Genomic DNA, 27,380 nt, shown 5'->3' with positions numbered 1-27,380 from the left:
CGCTCCAAGGCCAGGCAAACACCATCTCGAGCTGCAAAGACCTCGCTCATCTTGGGGAAGTCGCATGAGATACTTTGCGAGCAAAATCTCCGGCACAGTTACCGGTTTTGTCGCGAAATATCACACGACATCCCCTATATTTGTAGCAGCACAGAAAGCACCATCAACACTAATTTTGATCCATCGCGGTTGGGGAGGAGGCCAGCGAGGAAGAGACTGAAGTGGCCTGGCTTGAGAGATTATTGGCGAGCTTTAATAAAATCAGAGAGACGAAGGCCTGCAAGATAACTCACGAGAGCAGGGCCTTCACCTTTGTCATCCCGTAAGAGAGGGCTCCTGGCTCGCCAAATAGCATGGACAAGCATCATAAGAAGACCAAACTGACCTGATGAGAGCAGCTTACTGTACAAACCAAAAAACAGACGAAAAAACGACATTAATTTATTCAGATAACTTCTTTGCATAGTTTTTACATGAAAATCGCCATCTTCCTCGGTAATCTATTTATTGTTGCGTTATATATTGGATTAAGAGTAGAGTTATATGTTGAACTAAGAGTAATAAAAATATAAAATGAAGAGGTTGATGTCTTCATACTTTATAATTGTTGATACGGTGCTTACCGCATTGTAGACGGTAGTATCATCTTAATCGGTTTTGTGAAAGAACTAAATAAGCTTGCATTGTTTTCTAATTTAAATATATAAGTAGAAAGTTGTTGGATGTGGTTCCAAAACAAATGTATTTGCGTATTAAGGAAAGAAGCATAAAAAAAATGTTTCGGAATTTATTATTCATTTATTTTACGTATTTGAAAAAACAATTTCAGGCGTTTTGGTCATTTTAAATTTCACTTTGATGTGTGAATGTGAGTTTAGAATAGATGGATAGAACTTGATTTCAGACGCGTGCAAATAACGCCTAATCCCAAATTAAAACGAAGAAATTACGAGCGTGGAAAGGGAGGGACAATTTTCTATACTGACCCGGGTAGGGGCAGCATACATTTGATAAGGTTAGAAAGTTGAATGAGAGCAAAATAAAACATAGGAGGCTGTATTTTCGTGATAGAGTAGGTGCTGCGCTATGTTTTTCTTCTTAGCCTATTTTTCCAAATTCGAATTCAACCGAAATTGGCTGAATTCGGAGGGTCGAGTCATGATACAGACATATTCACTTGTTTGTTGCGTATAAATATAAGCTCCCAACACACTTGGAAATTCAATCGGAGAGAACAAGAGAGAGTGGCTGTGATTGGCTTTTTGACACCTCGTTTTTGCCCAACCACTGCGTCCTCATCTGAATGTGAATCCACTCCCTCTCTCTCTCAACCACACCTACTCTCTCTCTCTCTCTCTCTCTCTTCCAGTTCACACCCCACCCAGTAACAGAGCTGGTGGTTGGTTTGTGTATGTGGTTCTGATATCCCCCAAGATTCATTTCCTTCCCTTATTATTCACAGATTCTCGTCCTCGTACAATTTCAACATTCACCGAAATCCTTTTTCTGAATTTCTGGTATTCTTTCTTTACCCGCTTTGGTTTTTCATGTTTTGGGTTTTTTGGTTTCACAGATTCTATTTAATGGATCTAATGGGTCTTGGGTTTTTGCAGATTGGACCATCTTGGACTCTTGAGAGCTCTTCCTTTGATTTTGGGTGCCGCCAATTATTTGTCAAGTAAGATTCTTCCCCTTTTTTCTGCTTCAAAGTGTTAATTCTGTCCAATGCGATTGCCTTTGATTGCTTATCATGCGACTCATATTGAGATTGAACAAGCTGCAAAATTGGAGCATTTTGATAATTTACAATATAGATTCCATTTCAGCCACTGTTGTTAATCGAGTCTGGTTCTCTTGTCACTGGGTGACCAAGGATTATAATCATCAGCTATCGGATTTCTTATCAAAGGTTGAGATTAAAATGTTAAAAACCGCAAATCTGAAGGTGGAGAAGAATCGATGGTTGATCTTCGTTTTCTAAATGTCACAAACTACTAGAAGTTTGTGTAGCACTACCTCTTTTCGTTCCCTAAATTTCTCTATGAATATGACATACCAGAGTCTTACAACAATACATACCAGAGTCTTACAACAATCAAAAGACCTACTTTCCACATATTATTCCGCTTGTCATGAATCGATATTATATCTAGAATTTCACACACGCACCCACACAGAGATACACATGGGCAGTCGTGTATGATAAGGTGATGTTTCAAAAAGCTTTCTGTTTTAAGCATTGAAATCTTTTTGGCCTCTGGCTATAGATTGATAACTTTTAGGAGAACCATTGTTCCATCAAACTTATCAGCAAGGTCCTTGTGTAGCATATTCATATACCAAAAGTTAACTTTTTGGGTTTTCTAATTCTGAAAATGCAGATGGGGGAAGTAGTTAAGGACTTAGCAGCTGGGACTGTTGGAGGGGCAGCGCAGTTAGTAGTTGGCCACCCATTTGATACCATAAAGGTTAAACTGCAAAGCCAGCCTACTCCGCTCCCAGGACAACCTCCGAAGTTCTCAGGTGCTTTTGATGCTGTCAAGCAGACAGTAACTGCTGAGGGAGCAGGGGGTCTCTACAAAGGAATGGGAGCTCCACTTGCCACTGTTGCTGCCTTCAATGCTGTCCTCTTCACAGCAAGGGGGCAGATGGAGACATTATTGAGGTCTCAACCTGGTGCCCCGCTTACAGTTAGCCAGCAGGTCATTTGTGGGGCAGGGGCTGGAGTAGCTGTGTCCTTTCTGGCATGCCCCACTGAGTTGATCAAGTGCAGGTCAGTGTAATGGCTATTTTCTATTTAAAATTGAACACGATTCCAATTTTCAATACATTATCGAAACCTGAAGTTTGGTTCATTCTCATGCCTGCATTCTCTATTTGGCACTTGCTCAATATATCTGTAGCCACTCTATACTAGTTTTGTTCCTTGAAGGAAATGTTAAACACCTTAACCTATTCCTTTCCTTTTATTTTGTTTTTCAATCAAGGTGTAAGGTTTGTATGTACAGATTGATTCGTATCATTAAAATTAGCTTTTTAGTGAAAAAAGTTTAAATTTAAATTTCATCACTTTGCCATTTCAATAAGGAAATAGGAATCCTTACGTACATTCTGTTTGGATTTCATGGTAGAACAGGCTGCAAGCCCAGAGTGCATTGGGGGACGCTGGCTCAGTGAGTGGTGCAGTGAAGTATGGAGGGCCGTTGGATGTGGCCAAGCAGGTACTTAGGTCGGAAGGTGGTGCGAGGGGTCTGTTCAAGGGCTTGGTTCCTACTATGGCACGAGAAATACCTGGAAATGCTGCAATGTTTGGTGTCTATGAAGCCCTCAAGCAGTTCTTTGCTGGAGGCCAGGACACTTCCGGGTTGGGAAGAGGATCTCTGATTGTAGCTGGAGGATTGGGGGGAGCAGCCTTCTGGGCTTCCGTCTACCCAACTGATGTTGTCAAGAGTGTACTTCAGGTAGATGATTTCAAAAATCCCAAGTATTCGGGGTCAGTTGATGCCTTTAAAAAGATTCTTGCCTCAGAGGGAGTCAAAGGCCTCTATAAGGGCTTTGGACCAGCTATGGCTAGAAGTGTTCCAGCTAACGCAGCATGCTTCTTGGCATATGAGGTCACGAGGTCAAGTTTGGGATGATAATTTGTTTTCGGGCTATTTGGTCGCTGTGGAATTAGTAAACTTTGATTAGTTGTCTTCGTTTTCTGATTCAGAAGCAGTTTTTCTATACATTGAACTTGTGGTTGGGTACTAGGATCCTCCATAATTTGTAATAACACTTCTGTTGCTGGAGGAGACATTCTTTTACCAATCTCATATTACATGCACTGGTTTTCTCTTCTTTTCTTTCCCTAGAAAGTAGATACTCTTGCAGATTTCTTGGTTCCGACGTCGGATTTCGTCGAAGCCAAATTGGTTACCCAAATGCTGAAATGCAGCCTCATTTTAATGTTAGTTTGAGGATCCAAGTTGTCACATCCCGGCCCGGGCCCCCACCACAACCCGAGCCCGATCCACCACCGTAGCACGATATTGTCCGTTTTAGGCCCCGACCACGCCCTCACGGTTTTGTTTCTGGGAACTCACACGAGAACTTCCCGATGGGTCACCCATCCTGGGAATGCTCTCGCGTGCTACTCGCTTAACTTCGGAGTTCTTACGGAACCCGAAGCCAGTGAGCTCCCAAAAGGTCTCGTGCTAGGTAGGGATAGGAATATACATTTAAGGATCACCCCTGGGCGATGTGGATGTCACACAAGTTTAGGTTCAACACTCCAGATTTCTCCTCTATATTCAAACTTTCAAAATCTTATTCTACCCCATTTCCAAAGTTCCAAGCCCAACTACCTTATCCGCTGGAGAAGGTCATCGCAAAATTTTCTGGCGGCCGAAATTCCTCTGGAATATTGTTCCAGTCAACGGAATTTTTTCCGGCTGGAATATTTTTCCGATGACTAAAATTCTTTTTCCGCCCACCGGGGCATTTTATTATAGAAAATACAAAAATGAAGACTATTGGAAGACTTGAGAGTGACGTGTGAGACTATATTCAACAGATAAATTACATGTGGTTGCTTTAGGCAGTGCAAATTGTTGATTTCACATGTATATGTAATAAAATTAGAGAACTTTTAACATTTTACATGATTTTTTTGAAGTCGTTGACGGACAGTGATCTGAGAGTGGATTAAATATATATTAATAAAGATAGTGCATACCAAAAGTAGTTGTTTAGTCTAGTTCAACAAGTTGTTTTTTACTTTGAAGTTTTGGGTTTAAATCTTGAAGACATTTTAAAATCATTTTTATGTAATTATTTTGAAAATTAAGAAAATACAATGGAGGTTCATACAAAATCAATTATAATCAATTAGGAACGAAAAGACAGTCTGGCAGTGATTGGGTGAGATTGGAGCATTTGACTTCTGATGATTGACAAATTGTCTCCATGGACTGAGAAGAATCCCATTTCGGTATTTTTGTTTAATTTTTAATCAGGTCCGTTCCGGTTTATTTTTTATTTTATAAAATAAGAAAGATAATTGGTAATAAATTACAGTTAATCATTCATTTCTAGTTTAAAAATATTATGGGAAATTTCACTCAATTCGTGATCATAGTCAAGCAGACACATCAGTTTAAAAAGTGCTCTAAGGGGCAATACTAAAATTTCTAAAGAAAAACTAATGAAAAGAGTTTAAAAACTTTGAATTTTAATGATAAGGACAAAAAAAAGGGTAAAATGAATAATACCATGATTAACTTTTTAGTATAAAAATATGATTTTTCGTTGAAATAAATAATACCTAAAATTTTTCGTTAAATTTCTCAAATTTAAAGCAGATTAACAGATGGAATACATTCACATTGAAAGCGTTAAAAGTGAAGTATGGTGGTAAATTTGTAATATCATTTAGCTAGGTTATACTTTTAGTACCGGAGGTGATCACGTAACTTTTTACGCAAGAGAAAAACACAGTACAAAATTAAAGGCAATTGGAGAGATACAACAAATTTGTCTTTTCTGGAGATTTAACAAAGTATAAAAGGAAGAGAGAAAACTGGAAGAATCCATCCAGTTACAAATGTTTTAATTTTTCTAAAATTAACGAAGGATAAAAGGAAATTAGAGAATTGAATGGGTTCATCCGAATGTTGGATTTATCCGATATAAATCAACCTTTAAGTGATCTACTACATGTAATAGGAATGTAATATTAAAGAATAATATTGATTGTGATTTAATCTCTTAAGGATATCAATTCTATACAAGATGTCTTATATTGGAAATAAGATTGATGAAATCTTTAATTGAATATGATTATGATACTTGACTTGGAGGCTAATAAACTAGGTTTAGGTTTCCTTTTATGGATGGAAACCCTAACTTTTAGCCTATATAAAACACTGGTCCTATAAGCCCTAGAACACATAACATAACACTTCCCATAGAGTAGTTGTATCTGGCTATGTGTTTATAGAAGATCTTGGTGTTGCCGTGCTCTGCTACTTTTGTGTTCGACTTCCATGGCAACCATTGGAATCAGGTTAGTGACTCTTTCATTTGTGTTTTAATTGTATAACCTTATAAAGCTAACAGTTGATATTAGCACCTCTGGTTATATAATTAAAACCTATTAAGTTCGATGATACATAGAGTCGTTTTACAAAATACATAAACTGAATTTTGGTCTTAAATTCAAGTGTGATTCCATATCCTCGGCGTACTAATATGATATGTTCAGATATATTCTATGATCAGTTCCTTTTGATCCTAAATTCAAGTGTTAGTTAAATATTAAAAATAAAAGATGGAGGTCGGTTAAAGAGCACAGGCCGACGGGGCTTACGAATGTGTTGTTTATGGTATCAAGATTATTTCTTACTAATTAATCTTATGGCACGAATTTGAAACTTTTTATCAGAAATAACTGTAAACCGTGTTTCAATCCTATAATCATATTGGAATTTGGGGGAAGCATATATATATATATATATGTATGTATGTATGTATGTATGTATGTATGTATGTATATCGTGCTAATATGTAAATATTTTGCAGTGGGATCCAAACATGGATTGAAGTATAAAATTTATATGGTGATGTTTGCTTCGAATTCCAACAGTTTTCCAGATTATACCTATTATAATTACATATAATATATGGTCAGGTTGATGGCATTTTTATGCAGGCCCTTTTGCATATAATTTGTTTTTGTTGAACCACCAAAGTCTGGAAGTTGCTAGTATTTTGATCAAGCAAGCGCATGTAATTTTTAAAAGCCAATATGATTAGTTAAATTTGATTACCACCAATAGCTCTAATAAAGGAATGACAAAGAAAATTTGATTAGTCAATTCATTGGATTAATTAGGATTGAAAACCATGGAATATTTCAGAGTTTTTATTCCAATTTTAATGCTAATATTTTGGTTGACCATGCACTGCTTATGTATAAGTTGAATCCATGAGGTTGGGGTTCCTCTTTACACAGCCAGCAGCTGCGGTCTGCCGCCTTAAGGGTTTCAAGGCGGGCTCTATTATATTACCACTTGATAGACCTCCTATGTTAGGTGCGTCCAAGGTGGACAGCGACAACAGCCCAATACGGGTCAATGCCTAACGTCACAAGTTCACGTGACAAAACTCGGCAAAAGTATAGGTTATATATATACATTTGTAATCTCAAGTTTTTATAAGCATGTGTATGTATTTACATTTGTTCTAACCTTGAAATGGAGGATTTCTTAAGATCCTCAGTCGAACAAGCCCAATGAAGAGGTTCGTATTACATCAGTATATGAAATTCTGGTATGATCTTTCCTTTAGGTCTTCATGATAAATTATATCAGGAATGGTTATGTTGGATTCATGTAGTGTTATATTGTTCTCGTAAAATCCAACCATGTCGTGACATCTTTTTTATTGTAGGAGACGGAATTTATCATATCCTATAATTTATCAATACTATTGGAATATGTTGTGCCTACCTATGATTGTGATAACATATGTTAAAGTTGTGTTGCAGGAATGCATGCGTATGCTAAATTTATTTATGTCTATATTTGAAAGCAGTTCAATATAAATTTTGGCAACTTTTTGTTATTGCATCTATAGCATCACGGATATGGCTATTTGTTTCAAGGATGTGTAAGGTGAGACAATTTCTTCTAATTTTTCCGTGACCATGGCATATGATAAATTGTAACTAATTTGCTTGAAGCAATTTTTCGTGAGATGTGTATAAAATTGTATGCCATTAACAGTGTCAGATGCCTAATAATCGGGTTTTCTATAATTTGCTTTCCTACATCAATAGTCATTTAAATTATACATGACCAGTTAACTATGAAAAATTGATGTATAATTTGTGGATTGACTGAGAATGACAAAAAGCATCCGGTGACAAGAACAAGGATATTATGCAAATGAATAAGGTTTGTAGTAATTATGTGACAATATGTTTACAAAGAAGTGGTGAACATATGAAGGCATGAGGTATGTAATCCATTCAAAGTATGTGGCTTAATTGATAAGCATGAATTTTCAAACATGTATTATTGTTTGTGGTTTTTCCCTATGCCTAAAGAATTTAAATAGTGCTTTGATTAGTAAATTTTTATGTGTCATAAGGTGAGAAGAAAAGAAACTTATACAAGGCTAATGTATGGCATGTATTGGAGATGTTTCTTTTGGAAGAAAAGAATTTTGGTAGTTCCCTTATTTAATTTGGTATTTACAAGGCTAATGCATGATTTTGATGCCAATGTTTTAGGAGCCTCGTACTACGCAAAGAAAGGTACAAAAGAAAAGGAACCCGTTTGACTTAAGAAAACATTTGAGCGATTTAGCTTTTAAAATAAAGGAATGTATTGTTCTTTCCCATTACATAAAGTATTTCTATTAAGTATTTGACTCCATAATAATAAGTTTTGACATTCTTGTGGTGGAATAAAACTTGTTCTATATGTGATTAATCTCTTTCAAGTATGCTGTTAGGTTTTTTGAGATTAATTTGATGTCAAAGGGAGTCATGAAGGAATTAGTGCCATTTGTTGGCAAGACTCGAAGCTCGAATTAGGTTATCATAATTTTTTCACTTACAGTTAATTAATCCATGTGACTTCTTGTATCGTTTCAGGGCAGAGTTGACCAATGCCTTTTCAACTAAGCAAGCCACAATGGTTTAGTTGACGATGAGACTATGTTTTTGAGTTACTTCGGTCAACTTTGTATCTTAATTACAATAAAAGGGATAATCTTCTTGCTTACAGGTGTGGGTTATTTCTTTTAGTTTAATTAAGATGGCATAGTATGAGTTTTATTTCACAGAAGTTGTGAAAATCTTCATATTGCCTACAGGTGTTGAAGTTTTTCATGAAGGTACTTTTGTGACATAAAATATAGTACTAGAAACTAGTTAATTTTCTAGCCTACAAGTGTAAATTAATTTAGTTTCATGAAGTTTATTGGGATAAAGTTTCATGCCATTAGTAACAAATAGTTCCACAATGAGCCCCATAAAAGTTTGTGTTGAAGGCATGGAAATCGGTTGCATCATGACGTATTTTGTGTCTCTTCATGAGACTTGTTGATGCAAAAGTATTGGACCCATGAAGGTTAATTAAGGATTGCTAAGGTACGCATTGTTTAAGTCTTATGCTTGTAAATCTTTTCAATTTGAACTATGATGTCGGTTTAGAGGATGAAATTTGACTACTAAAGTTTCCTTTGGACATCGAAATTGAAATTGTTTTGGATGTATAAATTCATGATAGATGCACATAATTGTTTCTGGCAGATTGCATGTCTTGATTTAATCGGGTGAATGACATGTCTAATGGTCACCAAATGACTAAATTTTTTATATGTTCAACATATAGATGTCTACCATGTGTCTGCAAATTTTCGTAATTTTTTTCCATGTATTTTAATTATGGTGAATTTACTAGTAACCCATGCTTGTATGGACAGTTTTACTGGCAGATTGTGTTGGTCTTTTTGAGACGTGACTTTAGACTACTATTTTGACCCAAAACGGCTTTATATTTTTATTTTATGAAGATTAGTATGTTTATTTTGATCAGTATAAATTTGGTTGCAATCAAACTTATAAATTAATTATGATTAATTTTAAAGTAAGTGTAACTCGTTGTTGAAAATTCTGTTTGACAACTTTATGTTGATTGTAATGTCTATTTTATTATGTCTAAAATATGAAGCAATTTTATTTAGGTACATCTTTGAAAGAGTGTTTGCCCAAGTGGGAGAATTAGTGAATGAAAATTAGGCTTCACACTCATTAACTTATTTGCAAGTATAAACTCTGAAAACTTAGTGGGAGTTGTTCTAAAATTTTGAGCGTTAAGTGGACTTGCATGAATCTATTAAAGAATTATTCTATCGTCCATGAATTTGTGCGTACCCAAATGTCTATAATATGTTTAAGTTGCACGAATGGATACTTGGTATATGCGTACATTTTTCTGTTATTTGCAATCATTTGTATTTCTTGGTTGATAATTTGTTTGAGGCTCATAAGGACTTAGCATAAATATGGACTCATTGATACATATAAGATGGTTGTTGGATGCATGTTTTGTCTAACAGTCGTGAATGTTTTCATGCTTAGTTGTACCTTTCATTGAGGTAATATGCATTCATTAACTAAGTAAGGCTATTCCCAAAGGCATATTTTCAAAAATATGATTTAAGTATTGATTTGCAAATTAAGTAACGATGTTGCAGATCAGTGGGAGTTTGAGTTTCGTGTTAGTAATGCCTTACATTTGTAGATGACCTATAAGGTATGTATAGAATCCATGTATTCATTTTAATCTCTAGTTGGATTCTTCAAGTCACATTTTTCGTGTGCTAGTCAATCATCTAATGAAATATATATCAAATATCAAGTTGTTATCAAATTGCATATTAAATGGCATGACATGGTTTGTGCACTGCCTCAATTGTGAGGATTTCCATCTTACCTGCAAGTGTTGGACACTATGAAAGTAACTGGTATGGTGCATAGATCAGTGTCAAAAACATATTAATTCATCTTGCTCACAAGTGTTGAATTAATTTATTTTATGAAGTTTTTGGGATATTTTACTTGGACATGGCCTATTTGGTATTTTCAGTTGTGTCCGTAGGCTATAAACATCGTTTGTATTGTTACTGATCTAATGAAAGTGATGCGTGATTGTTTTGGAGATGTATTCACACCTACAGGTTATGGTGGTTTCATTAAATGAAGGATATCTACATTGGCAGATTTAAGGCTTCGAATAAGCATAAAGTGTAACTTGTGAGTTACAATAAGGTGGACCTGAGATGATATAAAGTAAGACATTTTGGTTAATTTAAAGTTTAATTTAAAGTTTCATCTCTTGATCATAATTTGTGTTTCATGTGAATGAGGATCTTAGCATGTGTGATTATGAAGGTTCTAGGTTGTGTCAATCCTACAACCTTGTTAGTTCCATGTTAAGAAATGCATTTGACAGAAATTGCATTAAGGACGAGATGTAATCACTGTTACATGGCCACTAAAGTGACATTAGTCTCCAAATCTCAAGTATAAACATGAATATTACATTTTGTAGACCAAGTGGGAGAATGTTGGATTTATCCAATGTAAATCAACCTTTAAGTGGTCTACTACATGTAATAGGAATGTAATATTGGAGAATAATGTTGATTGTGATTTAATCTCTTAAAGATATCAATCCTATATAAGGTGTCTTTTATTGGAAATAGGATTGATGGAATCCTTGATTATATATGATTATGATACTTGACTTGGAGGCTAATAAAGTAGGCTTAGGTTTCCTTTATGGATGGAAACCCTAACTTTTAACCTATATAAAACAGCGGTTCATATAAGCCCTAGAACACACAACATAACGCTTCTCATAGAGTAGTTGTATCCGGCTAGGTGTTTATAGAAGATCTTGGTGTTGCCATGCTTTGCTGCTTTTGTGTTTTAATTGTATAACCTTTAAGGCTAACACCGAATACATTAATTTTATCCTTTCTGGAAAGAAACAAAAGAATAAAAGATAAATACGAAATTCAAAGAATCCAACCAGGTATATTAACCTAATATTTTTCTGGAAGTCATTGTATAGGGTTACCACACAATGAAATTTAAAAAAAAAAAAAGATTAATAAAATTATTAACTATAGTTACCATACACAATGAAATTATTAACTTAATTGTATTTGTTTACAAATACAACAATTTCAAAAAATAAAAAGTCAATGTGGCGGTTGGTGATTAGATACGAATTTGGTTTCATATTAAATGGTGTAAAATATGTGCAAAAATACGAAGGCTTTGAAGTTGAGGTCAGGAAAGCATATATTTTTTTGTATAAATGTCTGTCATCCTAATAGCAAATACAAAACATCTATCAGAGAAAAATATTGTTGAGGCTTTTCAACATGAAGATATGGTTGGTGTGATTGCTTTTTGTTAGCATGCTGGTGTTTAACCATCATGTACGTACTGTCTGCGAGGATCCTGAACTATCAAAGAGACTGAGAGGGTTTCATCCCAATGACGATGCTATTACACCTTCTACTCCGCCTAACCCTTACAACCGTGGCTGCAACCCGATAAATAGGTGTCGCGGTCCACCAGCTGGGGCTAATCATCTTCAGGATAAAGCTCGCAACAAGAACTGAAAATTTACAGAGGGGCTTATATTCAGAAGAAACGCCTCACTGAGTGTGGGAAACATTAACCCACCAAGAAAAATATAGTACAATATATTTGGGTCTTTATATTTCAGTAATGAATAAGTAAGGCTTCTGTAGATGAGATATTGTCATTAGATTGATTCGGTTGTCAATGCTTGATTTATGATGAATGAGTGATATTTAACTTAGCTTTTTGGTTTCTATTTTTTGGATAATTTAGTTTTGATGAACAGCTGTATGTTTGAAGAAGACGAAAGTCAATTTATTTGTTAGGGGTATTACGCAAATATATTCATGAAAAATTTAGTCCCAAAAAATCTTTTAAAGGAAGAAAATTGTTAATGAGTGAGTATAGGAATCAGGAAGATAGTCAACGATTTGGCTCCAGAGATTTTAGGAGTAAATGTATAATTAGCATCAAATTAGGATTCTTTTACTTAGAATAGTTTCCAGCTGTTTGTAAAAATCCTTGTATTCTCTGTACAAAGACATATCAATAAAATCACCAATTCTACAATTTCACATGGTATTAGAGCACCGATCCTAGTGACTCTAGACGCTCATTCACCCTCCACTACAAACACAGTCAATTTTCCCTGCAAACAGTTTACATGGGTGACGAGAAACCAATAGATGCGATGCCAAATGCATCTGATCCCCTCATCCTTCGCCACTCGAATTCACCAAGTCTTGTTTTAGTCTCAAAACTCATTGACGGACACAACTATGGACAGTGGAGCCGTTCTATGTGCATTGCTCTCAGCGCAAATAATAAGTTCAGATTTATTGATGGGTCTATTAAGGTTCCTGCAACCACTGATGCAAAGTTTTCCATTTGGAAGAGATGCAATGACATGGTACTATCATGGATTTGGCAATTGGTGAAGAAAATTGTTAATGATGTTGTAGGCCTAATTAACTGAGCGATCTAAGGAATAGAGAGAGAAGGCCGGCTGCAACAAGAAAGAAAGAGAGATTTAATTCTGAGATGTGTGTTGTATCACCCCCATATGCCTTTATTTATAGTAGTAGGAAGGGTAGAACCCTTACCCTTATAGGATTACATCTCTTAATAGATAATCAACTTCTCATAGGTAACTATAAGATACTCCTAGATATACTAGGATTTACACAATCACATTCTTAATCCAATAGGATTGCAACACTCCCCCTTGAGTGTGTAAGTACTCAAACAAATTGTCGCATCAGATCTTCAGTAGATAAGGTAGAATAGTTGATGAAGTCATTGACGTAAAGGGTGAACGCGAGTCTCAAACACAAGTAAGTAAGTGTGCATTGGTAGTAAAACTCACAAAACTTCGCTATGGTAAAACCCAAGGCATGAGGTAAACCCATAGACTAAGGAGAAAGGTGAGAAGTGTGAATAATGTATAAAATAAACATCAAACAGGACAAATGTAGTGAACTCAACGAAGTATGATCATCCTAGGATGGGTATCTCATCAAAACCTCGTTAGGTAGCAAAAACCTAGTGGGAAAAATGCTCCTAATCGTAGGAAAAAAGTACATTAAGATCAAGTAAGTCTGCTTCAAGATACTCCCCTTGACTTAGACATAACTTACGAATAAAATTACAAGCGATTCAATTCAGATAATTTACGCATACCGATTCCTTGGATGAGCTTCTGAAAAGTAGACTTGGGCAATGACTTCGTGAAGAGGTCGGCCAGGTTGTCCAGAGAATGGATTTGCTTGACTTCAAAGCTCTAATGTTGTTATTGCTGGTGAGAGTAAAAGAACTTCGGCGTTATGTACTTGGTGTTGTATCCCTTAATGTATCCTTTCTTTAACTACTCGATACATGCTACATTATCTTCAAAGATCGTCATAGGAAGGCCAACGACGGAAGTAAGACCACTAGTGCTTTGAATATGTTCCATAACTGCTCTCAACCAGAAGCACTCTAGCGAGGCTTCATATAAGGCGAGAATCTCATCATGGTTCGAAGAAGTCGCAACTAGCGTTTGCTTGGTAGACCTTCAAGATATAGCGATATCTCCAACGATAAAGACATAACCCATTTGAGAACTTGCCCTATGTGGGTCAGACAGTTAGTCAGCATTTGAGTAACCAATGAGGTGAGAATTAACCCGAGGACCCAGGAGGCGGTAACTCCTCTCGAGGATTCATGGGTGTAGAACAAGCCCAAATCCGTCGTACCCTTAAGGTAGTGGAAAATATCTTTAACATCATTCTAATGTCTGCATGTAGGCGCATTGCTGTATCTAGCCAAAAGATTAACAACGAAGGAGATGTTGAGTCTAGTACATTGAGCCAAGTACAATAAAGCACCAATTACCTTTAAGTATGGAACTTCAGACTCCAAAATCTCTTTATCATCATCCTTGGGACGGAAGTGATCTCGTTTAGCATCTAAAGTCCAAACAACCGTAGGAGTACTTGAAGGCTTCATTTTATCCTTATTAAAATGTTGCAACACCTTCTGGGTGTAGTTCGATTGATGTACTAGGATTCCATTCGAACAATACTCGATCTTCAAGTCAAGACAATATCGAGTTTTCCCAAGATCTTTCATCTCAAATTCCGATTTCAAATGCGTGGCAATCTTCTTAAGCTCTGCAGAAGTTCTAATGAGGTTTATGTTGTCAACATAAACTGCAACGATCGTAAATCTAGAATGTGACTTCTTACTGAACACTCATGGGCATAGTTCATTATTCACATAATCCTGACTTGTCAAATATTCACTCAGACGGCTATACCACATTCGCCCGGATTGTTTTAATCCGTAGAGTGATCTTCTCAATCTAATAGAGAAAGTGTTCCGTGGTCTAGAACTATTTAAACCAGTTAATGGAAGTCCTTCTTGAACTGTCATGTACATTTCCGTATCTAGATCCCCATAAAGATACGCGGTTACCACGTTCATAAGCTGCATATTTAGTTTTTCAAAAACTACCAAATTGATAAAGTAGCATAATGTTATGATGTTCATTACGGGGGATACGTCTCCTCGTAATCAATCCTAGAACGTTGAGAAAAGTCTTGTGCTATGAGGTGTGCTTTGTACTGCACTATTTCATTCTTCTCATTACGCTTCCTCACAAAAACCCACTTATAGCCCATGGGCTTCACATGTGGTGAAGTATGAGCTACAGGCCCAAATACCTTTCGTTTCACGAGCGAATTGAGTTTGACCTAGATTGCTTGTTTCCAGTTTGACTAATCCATTCTACGTCGATATTCATCAACGGAGCGTGGTTCAATGTCATCACTAAGCATGATATTGGAAGCAACGGTATATGCGAATGCATCATCGACTATCATCCCATTTTGATTCCAAACCTCATCCAATATGATGTAATGGACCGAAATCTCATGATTCTCATAAGGACAACATGTTTTATCTAAAGCATCACCGTAATCTTAAATAACCTCATGCGTTTGAATGAATGAGTAAGTAATGGTCAGATTTATACTAGGATCACTAGTTTGTGCCATTTTCTTCTTTCGAGGTTGTGAATCCTTTGAACCAGGAGGCTTGCCACACTTCAAGGTAGGAGCAGGTGATTAGCTAGCCACTAGTGTACCATGCCGTGTGGAAGGTGCGGCTACCCCACCTTCGAAGTCGATCAGGCCTTCCACGACGATTGTTCGGTGTACGTTAAGTACATCCATCCTTGCAAGTGCGTTTGTAGCCTATATATGTGATCTCGTCACCTTTGCTAGATCAATAAATGCATCTCGCATACTTTGAGAAATGCTCTGAAGATTTAGAATGCGTCGCACTTCATTTTCAGACTGAAGCATGCGAGGATCTAAATAAGACATAGTGGAAGTAATCCATAACAATTTGCGGTGTTCTATAGGAATGTTAGTGATCTTATCTCCTCTTAACGACAAGAAGATTGTCTCATCAAAATGATAATCCACAAAACATGCAGTAAAGAGATTTCCTATCAAGGGTTTCAAGTAGCGTATAATTGATGGCGAATCGTAACCGACATATAGTCCCATTTTCTCTAAAGACCTATTTTGGTACGTACTGGCGGTGTTATTGGCACATAGACTGCATACCCAAACACACCTAAATGCGAGACGTCAAGCTCGTATCCAATACCTAACTGTAATGGTGAAGCTGGGTAACGGTGGACCTTAGGCGGACCAACATAGCTGTGTGCAATATTGCATGGCCCCAGGCAAATACCGGCAAATTAGTTCTCATAACCCAAGTCCAAGCTATCATTTGAAGATGCTTTATGAAAGCTTCTGCTGGGCCGTTTTGGGTGTGAACATGGGGTACATGATGTTCAACTTCAATCTCAACAGACATGCAATAATCGCCAAAGGTCTATGACGTAAACTCTCTAGCATTATCCAGTCAAATCGACTTGCTCAGATAATCAGGGTAATTAACCTTAAGCTTAATAATTTGTGCTAGGGGTTTCGCAAATGCAACATTGCTTGTGGATAATAAGCAAACACGTGACCATCGTGTCGATGCATTAACCAACACCATAAAGTATCTAAATGGTCCGCATGTTGGTTGGATAGGTCCACAAATATCCCCTTGAATCCTCTGAAGAAATTTAGGGAGGTCGTGAATAATCTTTGTAATTGAGGGTTAAATGTTCAACTTCCCTAAGGAACATGCTTTGCAAAGCGGATGGTCGGGATGAGATTTCAAGTGATGCCCGTGAGATACTTTGAGGATACGACGCATCATATCTTGTCCTATTTGATCATGCCAAACTAGGAGAGTGTCCTGGAACCCATCACTAGGGCCTGCCACATGTTGTGTCTCTACGGCTCGAATAGTTATTATGTATAACCCACTTGGGAGACGTTCCAACTTTTTGTGAATACACTTCCGGCCATATTCGTAAGAAGTGATATAAAGAAATTCAAAACCATGTTCTTCAATGGTTTCAACATGATATTGATTATCTCGAATATCTCAAAAACTCAGCAACGTTCTTCCGGAACATGGAAAATAGAGTGCCTTTTTAATGGTTAATTTAGTACCATTGGATAACATTATACGGACCTTTTCGCATCCTTCTATTAGGTTGGATAGGCCTAAGAGGGTTGTCAGAGGTACATTCTTAGCTACTAAGTTAGTAAAATAGTATTTCTCACGCAGTATGGTGTGCGTAGTTGCACTATCAGTCAAACAACTAACTTCCCCACTAGTCATACCTAGAAATAAATTAATTGAATCGGTTGCATGCATTAATATAATTCCATTCATTCAATTAATCAATTCGAGAAATAATATCCAAAAAATAATTGTCCATAAGTTCAAAACAAACCAAAATCAAACAAATAATTTCAAAGACCTAGAAAAATTGTCTGACAATTAAGCCATATACCTAGAAAATAAGGAGGGGGTTCGGCCACTCCTAGTGGGTTCGGCCGCTAGGGGTTAAAACATCCTAAAAACATGTATAAATTTATTTTTCCATATGAGCGGACGTTTCATGAAAATCTGAAACCTTCATGGACATAGTAGCCGCTTCGGGGATTTCTACATGTGCAAGGTTAGACTCACGATGGGAATGATACTAGGTAATAGCCTCATCCACAACGGTAACACATTTCTATTTCAGTGAAATCTGATTAAATGGTAGCTTTTTCCTTGTTCTTGAAGTTTGGGGCCTTCGGGGCAAAGGGTAGCTCTAATACTCTTTGTAGTAAGATGGAGCTTCAAGTCTTGAACCCACTTTAGGTAGTTTCTTCTGGAGACTTCCAGAGCGATGAAAATCGAACTTGTTCAAGTTTGACATATCCCTAGACAAAGGGTAAACACAAAACATGGTTAGTCATATGGAAAGTCATAGACATACATTGTAGAACATTCGGGTTCTATAGACATGTATTGGTTTAATTTATGCAGGCAAGCTATAGGTTTCATATGGTAAGTTTTGAATGAAACTTTGTGTTTCAAAGGCACTAAATTCGAAACTACAAGTTCGATTTAGTTTATGAACGTTTAGTTCATATAGGGGTACCTGCAAGAACACAGAATACAATATGCAATAAAGTGTAGTGGATTTGTGGATTGCTTCAGGAACTTAAGTGTGAGTGCTTCGGGATTACGAAAGATAGTCGACGGTTCAAAGAAAACAAAATAATTTATTGAATCGTTAATGCCAAAAATGGACTTCAAGCCAATAATTTTGGATTAATTGTCAGATTAATGGACTGCTGGTCACTTTAATTAATTCAAAAAATTGAGACCATTTGGGGTTGATCGTAGAAGAAAAAATAACTATAACATTCAGGTTAAAATTGTGAAACCCTATCGCAATTATGTAATTTTATATTAAAGGAATTATGAAATTACCATTATACCTTCATCCCCTACCTAATCCGGATCTTTTTTTTGGATTTCCTCCAAATTCTCTTCATCTCTTTGCCTGCCATGTGGCAGTTACCTCTCTGTCCTTCTCTCTTCTCCCCCGAGTCACACACTCTTTCTCAGCTCACACAAACTTTCTCTCTCTAGGACCTCTCTCCTTTTCCCTTCTAGGCGACACACAACCACCCACACACACTGGCGACAAACAATCACCACCACCACCATCAGGTTAGACCTTCTTCCTCTCTCTCTTTCTCCCCTCTGTGAAGCACCGAGACACCCAGAGGCCACCCAAACCTCTCCGTCGAACCCTGTGGCCTTTGAGCCAAAAATTTGGCCAACTTCGGCCACCTCACGGCATGAGACAGGTACAAAACTCTTCCTCTCATCTCTATCTTTATTTTAGTAGGTAGATAGTAGGGTAAGGTGATGCATTGGGTCGACCGGAGCTTAGGAGGCTCTGGTTTTCTTCCTCGACGAAAAATGGGTTAGCTGACCCAAACACGGAAGCCTAGGGTCCCCTAGCCTAGAGTTTTGGGCTGGGCTTTCAAGCCCAAACCCTTTAATGATTACGTTTTATGAGTGAATTAGATTTACACTTTATGATTATCATGCTTTACTGAGAATATTTTGGAATACCATACTTTATCGAATTTATGTTCTTTGTAGTATATATGATGGATGATTATATACTATTTATGAACATGTTTTTACACTCTTTGTAGTATATATGATAGATGACTATATACTATGAACATGTTTTGAGATATATGTACATATGTTGGAAAGATTATATTCAATGTTTTGTGCTTATCTAGTGGTCACTGCTTTGCCTACGGATGGTAATACTTATTTGGCCTACGGGTCGGAAGATATATTATATTTGACCTATGGGTCAGGTGATGTAGGGCTTCAGTGGATTAGAATACCACTATTTAGCACATTATATACGATATATGTTTTATGAAAGGTTTTATGGCATGCTAGGGTTTTCGGAAAACCTATTACCTATTATACTATTGAGTTTCCATAAAACTTTAGGGGTTAGTACGTTGATGAATAATTATTTTAGTATTTTATACTTGCATATATATATATATATATATCAACTTGGTCTATTCATATTTATTTTGCGCTCCCTCAGGACATACGAACGAGGCATATGATCCAAGCTACGAGGCATTCCCCTACCAGTGATATCATATCATCCTCTCTGCTTGACATCACTTGTAATAGCACCTTCCGCTTATATTCTGAATTAGATGTATGGTCTGAATATGTCATGCATTATCACTATCATTTATTTGACGTTTGAATATTATGATATTATTTTGGTAAGGTTTTTATTTGAATATTACTTTGCTTAGTTCGCACGAAATTTATATGCCTGTTTCACATGTTCTTGGCATATGCATTCATTAAATGGCTTGTGTCATCCTCAGGTGTTGGTCAGCACGTGGCCATCCCGATGTTCCCCAGACATCGGGATTGGGGCGTGTCAAAAATTATTTAGAATGCCAAAAATTAGCATTGGATTTGAAAAATCATAGCCCAAACAGGGTGGGCATGGGTGTCATGAGTAGGGCAAGGCCTATATAGTTTAATGGGCTCAGGTGGCTGCTAGGGGCAGCCCAAATCATGGTTGCAGGCCATAGGTCCAGTTTGGTAAATCTAGCCGTGAAGGTTGGCATGTTGGGCCTGGGGCAGGCACACAGGGCAAGTCCCAAAGGGTATGCGGGTGTGTAAAGAAACTGATTATGCAAAAATGATCGAACGGTTTGAACTGATTCTTAAAAAATAGTCGAAGGCGGTTTAAACTTATTCTGCAAAAATGATCGAGGACGGGTTAAATTGATTTTGCAAATGGTCGAAGACGGGTTGAACTGATTCTGCAAAAATGGTCAAAGACGGGTTGAACTAATTATGCAAAAATGGTCGAGGACGGATTAAATTGATTCTGCAAAAATGACAAAGGATAGATTGAACTGACTTTGCAAAAATGGTCAAAGATTCTGCAAATGGTCAAGGACAAGTTAAACTGATTCTACAAAAAAAGATGGGTTGAACTGATTCTGCAAATGGTTGATGATGGGTTAAACTGATTCTGGAAAAAAAGACAGGTTTAACTGATTCTGCATAAATAGTAGAGGACGGGTTGAATTGCTTCTGAAAAAATAGTAGAAGACCGGTTGAACTGGTTTTGCAAATGGTTGAGGGCGGGTTGAACCGATTTTGCAAAAATGGTCGAAGACGAGTTGAACTGATGCTGCAAAAATGGTCGAGAACTGGTTGAACTAATGTTGCAAAAATGGTCGAAGACGAGTCAATTGATTCTGGGAAAATGGTCGAGGATGGGTTGAAGTAATTATGCAAACATGGTCAAAAACGTGGTTGAACTGTTTCTGCAAAAATAGGCCGGGACTAATTGAACTGATTGTAGTAATAAATGATACAAACTTATTCTACATATGGTTTTAAAACTGATTCAGCAGAAATAGTCGAGGATGGGTTGAGTTTATATCACATATTAATTTTGTTGGAGTTATGATGGCTGAGATTTATTAAAACCCTAAAATCCTAGGGGTATGGTGGGTATTTTAAACATTCTTTTCATGTTTTTGGGCTGGGCTTTAATTGTTTTTATGCTTTTGTCTCTTTTTGACATGTTTAAAAATTAGTGGAGTTCCTTGAAATATAGGGCTCGTTTGGATGTGCTTTTAAAATTATTGAAAGTGCTTTTAGAGAAAATGTTTTTTTGGTTCCAAAAGCACTTTAAGTATTTTTCCAGAATTTACTTACATTTTTACTAAGAATTGGTTCCAAAAACATTTTCACCAAAAGTGTTTTTGATCATTTTAAAAGCACATCCAAATGAGCTCATAATAAAAGTTTTTGTCTCTATATAGAAAGCTCCCTTTTTTTTTTTTTTGAAGTGTAAATAGACACTTATTTACAAGATATACAATAAATTTACATAAATTCACCTAGGCCCCTAGAACCCTAACGTTTTTTAGAACCTTTGCAATGGTCCCTTAATTTTAACCTAATTGGATCAAAGGTCCCTTAACAAAAAATCAATGACCAATGGTTCCTTAACTCTTCAAAATATGCAGTTATGGTCATTTTCATCAACTCTGTCAGAACTTCTGTCAAAACGAGTAGTGTTGGAAGAATCTTTGCTACAATTGAGTAAGAGTTGAGGAACCATTGCTTTAATTGTGTTAAAGTTGAGTGATCATTTCTTCAATTGAGTTTAAGTTGTGAGACAATTTTTACAATTTTTTTCATTTAGTTTCTCATATTTGCCCTTTGATTTTGACCTCATGTGTATGTCAAGTGACTCATTTTGACGGTAAAAAGGATCATAACTACACGTGCTGATGAGTTATGGGACTAGTGATCATTAATTTTTTTTGTTGAACAATCATTACTCTAATTGGATTAAAATTAATAATCATTGCTAGAGGAAGAGTTTTATTAGTACTCTAATTCCCTGCCACGTCGGAAATTGAAAGAGATACGCAGCGGCGCCCGTTGACAACAAAATTAGAGAAACTCGTTTTATTATAAAAAGGCCACAATAAACACCAAAACCCTAAAACAAAATTTAAACCCTCGTTTTTAACCACCATCTCTGTACTCTCTCTCTCTGTACTCTCTCTCCCTGTACTCTCTCTCTCTAAAGTAGTACATTTTCCCGGAGTCGAAACACCCCCATTGCGCGAAATCAGCTCGCCCCCTTCTTGATCCCCCCACAAATGGATTCGCGGGAAGTTCCGCAGCAACAGCCGCCACACCCGCCTCAGCATCCGAACATGATGGTCGGCTTGCCTTCCTATCCCACATCCATGCCCACCGCCGGCATAAACCCTAATTCGGGCTCCATGATGGGCGGCCCTAACCCGGGACGGTTCCCTTTCAACGCGGTGGCCCAGCAGCAGCAGCCCACGTCGAAACCGCAGATGGATTCTTTGAGCCCCAGTCCCTACGATGGAGCGTTGAGGCCCTGCGGCAGCGGCGGAGGGTTCAACATCGACTCTTCTTCGGCTTCAGCTGCCAAGAAGAAGAGAGGGCGGCCCAGGAAGTACTCGCCTGACGGCAACATTGCTTTGGGATTGACGCCCACGCAGATTCCTTCTTCGGCTTCGGCCGCGGCTGGGACCCATGGAGAGTCTAGTGGCACGATGTCTTCAGATCCTCCGGCCAAGAAGAACCGGGGGAGGCCCCCTGGTTCGGGCAAGAAGCAGTTGGACGCATTGGGTAATTGAGATTTTGAGTTTGAATTTTTGTAAAGAGCGAAACTTGGGTGTGGATTTATAGTTTACTGATGTACATTGTAGTTATTGTTGTTTGGTTTTGTTGTGTGCAGGAGCTGGCGGAGTTGGATTCACGCCTCATGTTATTATGGTGCAAGCTGGCGAGGTATGTGACTTTGTTGATGTGGAGCAAATTGTAGTTAGTAAAGAGTGAGTTATAGTAGTTCTATGAAGAAAGTTGTTATTTTTGGGTTGTTTATATCTCTATATATGGTATCAAGGGATGCATTATTCAAATATATATCTACACACATATCTAATGTTAGTTTAGTGCAATATAGAATGGCCTTCAATCTCATTTATAGTTGCACCTCATCGACAAAAAAACATTTATAGTTGTGCGAAAGGGAAGTAAAGTTCTAGTTTGTATGAATTGGGAAAATATTGGCTTTCAGTGGTATAACAAAATAGTAGTGTATTTCATGGATGTTGTTGTTTGTTGCTGAAGCAAAAGATAATATGTGGTTTAGTTTATCAATTGTGTAAGTAGTTGTATTATTTGGTATTATGGCTCCTTTAACAAATTTGGTGAGTGTGTGTGTCTGCATTTATTTTATTTTTGTCATCTGGCAAATCGTATCATTTCTTCGGTTTATGTGGTCATGATCATGAAATAAAAATTGCATTCATAAAAGAAAATAGAAGACAGGAATCTGTATATAGCATCAATTGTCAATGTGCTTACGTGGAAGTATTAGGAAATCAGGCTTTAAAGTGAGAAAATCTTTCAACTTTTCTTAGTAAGGAATGAAAAATATTTAAGTAGTTTGTAGTAAATGGCTGCACCACTTATATCCTGCTTGTTTTAACAAATGAAGATACCACTTAATAGGTTTTTCGTTTTGATTGTTTATGGTATGGATTACTTTTATCTCTCGTGAAAGTTTCCTTTGGATGTTGTCATTGTAAGTGTCTTAAATATTGACAATTTTGGTACAGTGCTGAAAATACATTTTGTATCAATATCATTGGAAAAACAATTAAGAAACAGAATTCAAATGTTAGAAAGACAAATTATAAAAAAAAAATAAATAAATAAATAAGTGTTCCAAACTTCTGTATAAAAATCCTCAATCAATATAAAAAATAATCCACTTTAGGAAGAAGAAAAGAGCAAGGGAAGCAGTGCGACAGTATGGTGCAGACAAAGGAAGTAATGAGAGGGTGGGTTGGTGAGAGAGAGGAAGGAGAGAAATTGAGATAAGTGGGTTGAGAGGAGACTGATACAGGCAGGGCTGTGGCGGAACAAGTGGCTTTGTGGCGCTGTAATGCTGGCAGGAAGTAAAGCTAGAGAGTTGGTAAAGGCTGGAGAATTAGGAAGAATTATAATTTTTTTGATGAAAATCTAAGAGGGATTAAGGCTAAGTGGGTGTTGGTGTGGGAGTAGTCACATCAGTATTTAGTACTAGACATTAGTATGTGACACCTGGTTTTATTGGTTTACAGATAGTTACTTTAATTTTCTTAAACTTGGTTCAGCTTGCCTCGACTGGGCTGGGTTGATTGGTTGTGACCATGATTTGCACATCCCTATAAGCGATGGCTTGTCAGATCTCTCTAAACCTGCATTTCAATGTATGAATTTGTTTTCCTTTTGTTTCCATTGTGCCCTAATGATGTATATCAAACATAATTGTAGCTCAGTTTGATGATGGGTTTCTGCATGCATTATATTTAAAATTCAATTTGTAAACTTTAGTTCCTTAGTACATATGACTGTTTCTGCATGCAAACAGAACCATTATTCTCCACCCAATGATCATGGTTTTTATGTAAATTTTTAAATTTGTTGCTGTTGGATGAATTGTTCATTTATAATTAATTGATTCCCTGGCTGTGGAGTTGGAGTAGAAACATTTGAGATAACCTGGATTGTTTGGGTTGTTTTTGCATTGATCTGCATCATTGGACCATATACAGGATTATTCTTTTATATTTATAAATTATTTTTGCACCCTTTTGATGCCGATATTTTATTGTCTGAGTCTACTTTATGAACCAGAATGGTCACACACTTGAATTGGGTAAAATAGACAATGTATATAGCATTTCTTTGTATGCACTGATTTATGGTATTTTAGCCTTCAGGACTATGTTCTCATTTTCCATTTTTTAATCCCAATTTGAGTTTTCTGCATGGTTATATTAAGATATTTGTCCAGTTATGGTATGCGTTCTCATTTGTTTGGCCTTATGGTTTGCAGGATATAGCAGCAAAGGTTATGGCCTTTTCACAGCAGGGACCACGCACAGTTTGTATTCTCTCTGCAAATGGTGCCACCTGCAATGTTACCCTTCGCCAGCCAGCAATGTCTGGTGGTACTGTCACATATGAGGTACCTTTGATGTTTTTATAGCAGTTATATTTGAATGGAGATTGGAACATATATTTGGTTTATTATGTGCATACTGTGATACTGCAGTACCTGTAGCACAAGAATTTAGTTTGAGTGGACTTGAGATAACAGATGCAAAGATTTACAAACTTGTGTGGAGCTATGTTGTTATCCTCCTCTTCTTGATTTTGCTGATATTTACTTTTCTTGTATCTTTTAGAAAAACATTATCTGTCTCAATGTGTCATGATCTAGGGAAAAAAAGAAGTCATTTTGAAGTTATTAGTGTGGAGTGGTGGCATCTAAAGTTGATCATCTTCCTTTGCAACAGTTCATTTTCTGCTATTTCCAGACTGCAATGCTGTTGTTGCTGTGAAAATGAACCGTATTTTTCCCTTGTTTCCTCCAATAATGATATGCTTTTATTGTTTGGAGGCTATAGGTTGTATCCTCCATAAGCTTGCACCATATATTCTCATTGTATGATAATTGAGGCTAACAGATCTCATGGTGCAGAATAATTGGATGTACTTTTGAAGTTTTAATTTCAACCCTTGATATAAAATCCAAGCATGAATCACCATGCATTGTGACCAATAGAAGTTTTCCGTTTAACGTAAACTCCATTGAGTTAGGAAACTTGTGCTACGAGACATTTGAGCTCATAAGAGTTATTTATCTGATTTTGGGCGAGTTAGGGAAACATAGTAGAGTTACCTCTTTGATCTGTAACAAGGCAGATAATGAAATGCAGTGCTAACCATTGAACATAAAGTAGTCTCACGATTTGAAGATTTAGCGTATGCAGCTGAAGCTCATCACTTCAAACCTTCTACTATACTTTCAAAATATGTTGTTTATATAGAATGAGTTTTTTTTTAATTTTATTTTTAATTTTTGTATAATGGATAGCAATTTCTTCGATATATGATTTAAATACTTGCTACTGTAAATTAAAATAGTCTTTATTATCAATTGGAGTAGTTCTGATGAATTACTCCTTCTTTCCCACAAGCATGACTCACTTTCATGTCCACTGCACTTACACAGACCAATACATTGGTAATGTAATACCCTTTCAAGTGGGTTGGCCTTTGTCCAATGAAATTACAAATTTGTTTGAGCACTCGATGTTATGTAGTCACGCGATCCATTTCTGGTGTTTTCTGTTCAACAGTCTTATATACCTGGCTGCTTCTTTTTTTATATTTAGCTTTTTAATTAATTAGTTATTCTTTGTGCTAATTTTTATTATCTCTGTGTTTTTCTTTGCAGGGTCGATACGAGATTATTTCTCTGTCAGGTTCCTACTTGTTTTCTGAAAATAATGGGAATCGCAGCAGAAGTGGTGGTTTGAGTGTATCCTTGGCAGGGTCTGATGGTCAAGTTTTGGGAGGTGGAGTTGCTGGCATGCTTATGGCAGCATCACCAGTACAGGTACCACTCTGCTACTATTTGCTAAGCGTATAAGTTATATAAAATTATGACTATCTTCACCTTCTGCAGTTGTAAAGGATGTTCAGGGCAAGAAACTTTTCGAGTTAACTGTATTGAGAATTTTTTGACAGGAAAGTATAATCCTGTTATTCTCTTAACTCAATTTGAATTTTAACTCCAGGTGATTGTGGGTAGTTTCATTGCTGACGGGAAAAAATCCAACTCCAACTTGGTAAAATCGGGAACTTCCTCTCCCCTAGCATCACAAATGCTGAACTTTGGTGCGCCAATGACAGCAGCGAGCCCATCCTCACAAGGAGGAGGGTCAAGCGAGTCATCTGACGAGAATGGAAGCAGTCCTCTCAACAACAGCAACAGGGGACCTGTGCTCTACAGTAATGCTAATCAACCCCCTAATATGCAGATGTATCAGTTATGGGGTCAAGCTCAACAGTGAGGAAATTTAAGAAGATGATGATGCTTCCCAGCCGGTTTACCAGTACAGCGACCACATTTGACTCACTGCGTTGTAATTTCAAATGCCGATTGACATCCTTCACTCTCCAAAACAACTCCGAGTCCGAGGGGGTTATCTTAGTTCTAGATTATTGAGCTTTTTTTTTTTTTCTTCTTCCTCGTCTTCACTCTTCATATGATTGAACCATGGCTATTGCTGATAGCTGAGAATACGCCGCCTGTTCTTTAGGTTCTCATGAGTTGCAAATTGCATTTTAATTATGACCA

General features: G+C 37.0%; 2 protein-coding genes and 1 long non-coding RNA gene across 3 annotated transcripts; 2 read left to right on the top strand and 1 right to left on the bottom strand.

The window, feature by feature from the left end:
- Positions 1 to 962: 962 nt before the first annotated feature.
- Positions 963 to 22,233, bottom strand: LOC125480575. The gene is made up of 3 exons (XR_007260912.1): positions 22,218 to 22,233; positions 18,698 to 18,704; positions 963 to 1,362 (listed from the first exon to the last, which is right to left on the bottom strand). It is a non-coding gene; the product is annotated as an uncharacterized LOC125480575 (long non-coding RNA).
- On the top strand, positions 1,362 to 3,840 carry LOC125480574 (mitochondrial carnitine/acylcarnitine carrier-like protein). The gene is made up of 4 exons (XM_048591533.1): positions 1,362 to 1,517; positions 1,614 to 1,678; positions 2,382 to 2,773; positions 3,137 to 3,840. The coding sequence occupies exons 3-4, from the start codon at positions 2,382 to 2,384 to the stop codon at positions 3,636 to 3,638; spliced, it is 894 nt and encodes a 297-aa protein (XP_048447490.1). The 5' UTR covers positions 1,362 to 1,517; positions 1,614 to 1,678; the 3' UTR covers positions 3,639 to 3,840.
- Positions 22,141 to 27,380, top strand: LOC125480573 (AT-hook motif nuclear-localized protein 8-like). Its single transcript, XM_048591532.1, has 5 exons — positions 22,141 to 22,807; positions 22,917 to 22,969; positions 25,068 to 25,199; positions 26,475 to 26,636; positions 26,818 to 27,380. The coding sequence occupies exons 1-5, from the start codon at positions 22,306 to 22,308 to the stop codon at positions 27,091 to 27,093; spliced, it is 1,125 nt and encodes a 374-aa protein (XP_048447489.1). The 5' UTR covers positions 22,141 to 22,305; the 3' UTR covers positions 27,094 to 27,380.

The sequence above is a fragment of a genome, unplaced genomic scaffold, assembly GCF_019419815.1.
Source record: "Pyrus x bretschneideri cultivar Hongxiangsu unplaced genomic scaffold, Pyrus_bretschneideri_v1 Contig34, whole genome shotgun sequence".
NCBI lineage: Eukaryota > Viridiplantae > Streptophyta > Magnoliopsida > Rosales > Rosaceae > Pyrus > Pyrus x bretschneideri.
Note: the sequence above shows the minus strand (reverse complement) of the source record. Positions and strands in the feature narration are given on the sequence as shown.

Coding starts and splice junctions, on each gene's coding strand:
- LOC125480574 (XM_048591533.1), top strand. CDS start 2,382: ATGGGGGAAGTAGTTAAGGACTTAGCAGCTGGGACTGTTGGAGGGGCA. Junction 2,774..3,136: donor ACTGAGTTGATCAAGTGCAG/GTCAGTGTAATG, acceptor ATGGTAGAACAG/GCTGCAAGCCCAGAGTGCAT.
- LOC125480573 (XM_048591532.1), top strand. CDS start 22,306: ATGGATTCGCGGGAAGTTCCGCAGCAACAGCCGCCACACCCGCCTCAG. Junction 22,808..22,916: donor GAAGCAGTTGGACGCATTGG/GTAATTGAGATT, acceptor TGTTGTGTGCAG/GAGCTGGCGGAGTTGGATTC. Junction 22,970..25,067: donor TTATGGTGCAAGCTGGCGAG/GTATGTGACTTT, acceptor TATGGTTTGCAG/GATATAGCAGCAAAGGTTAT.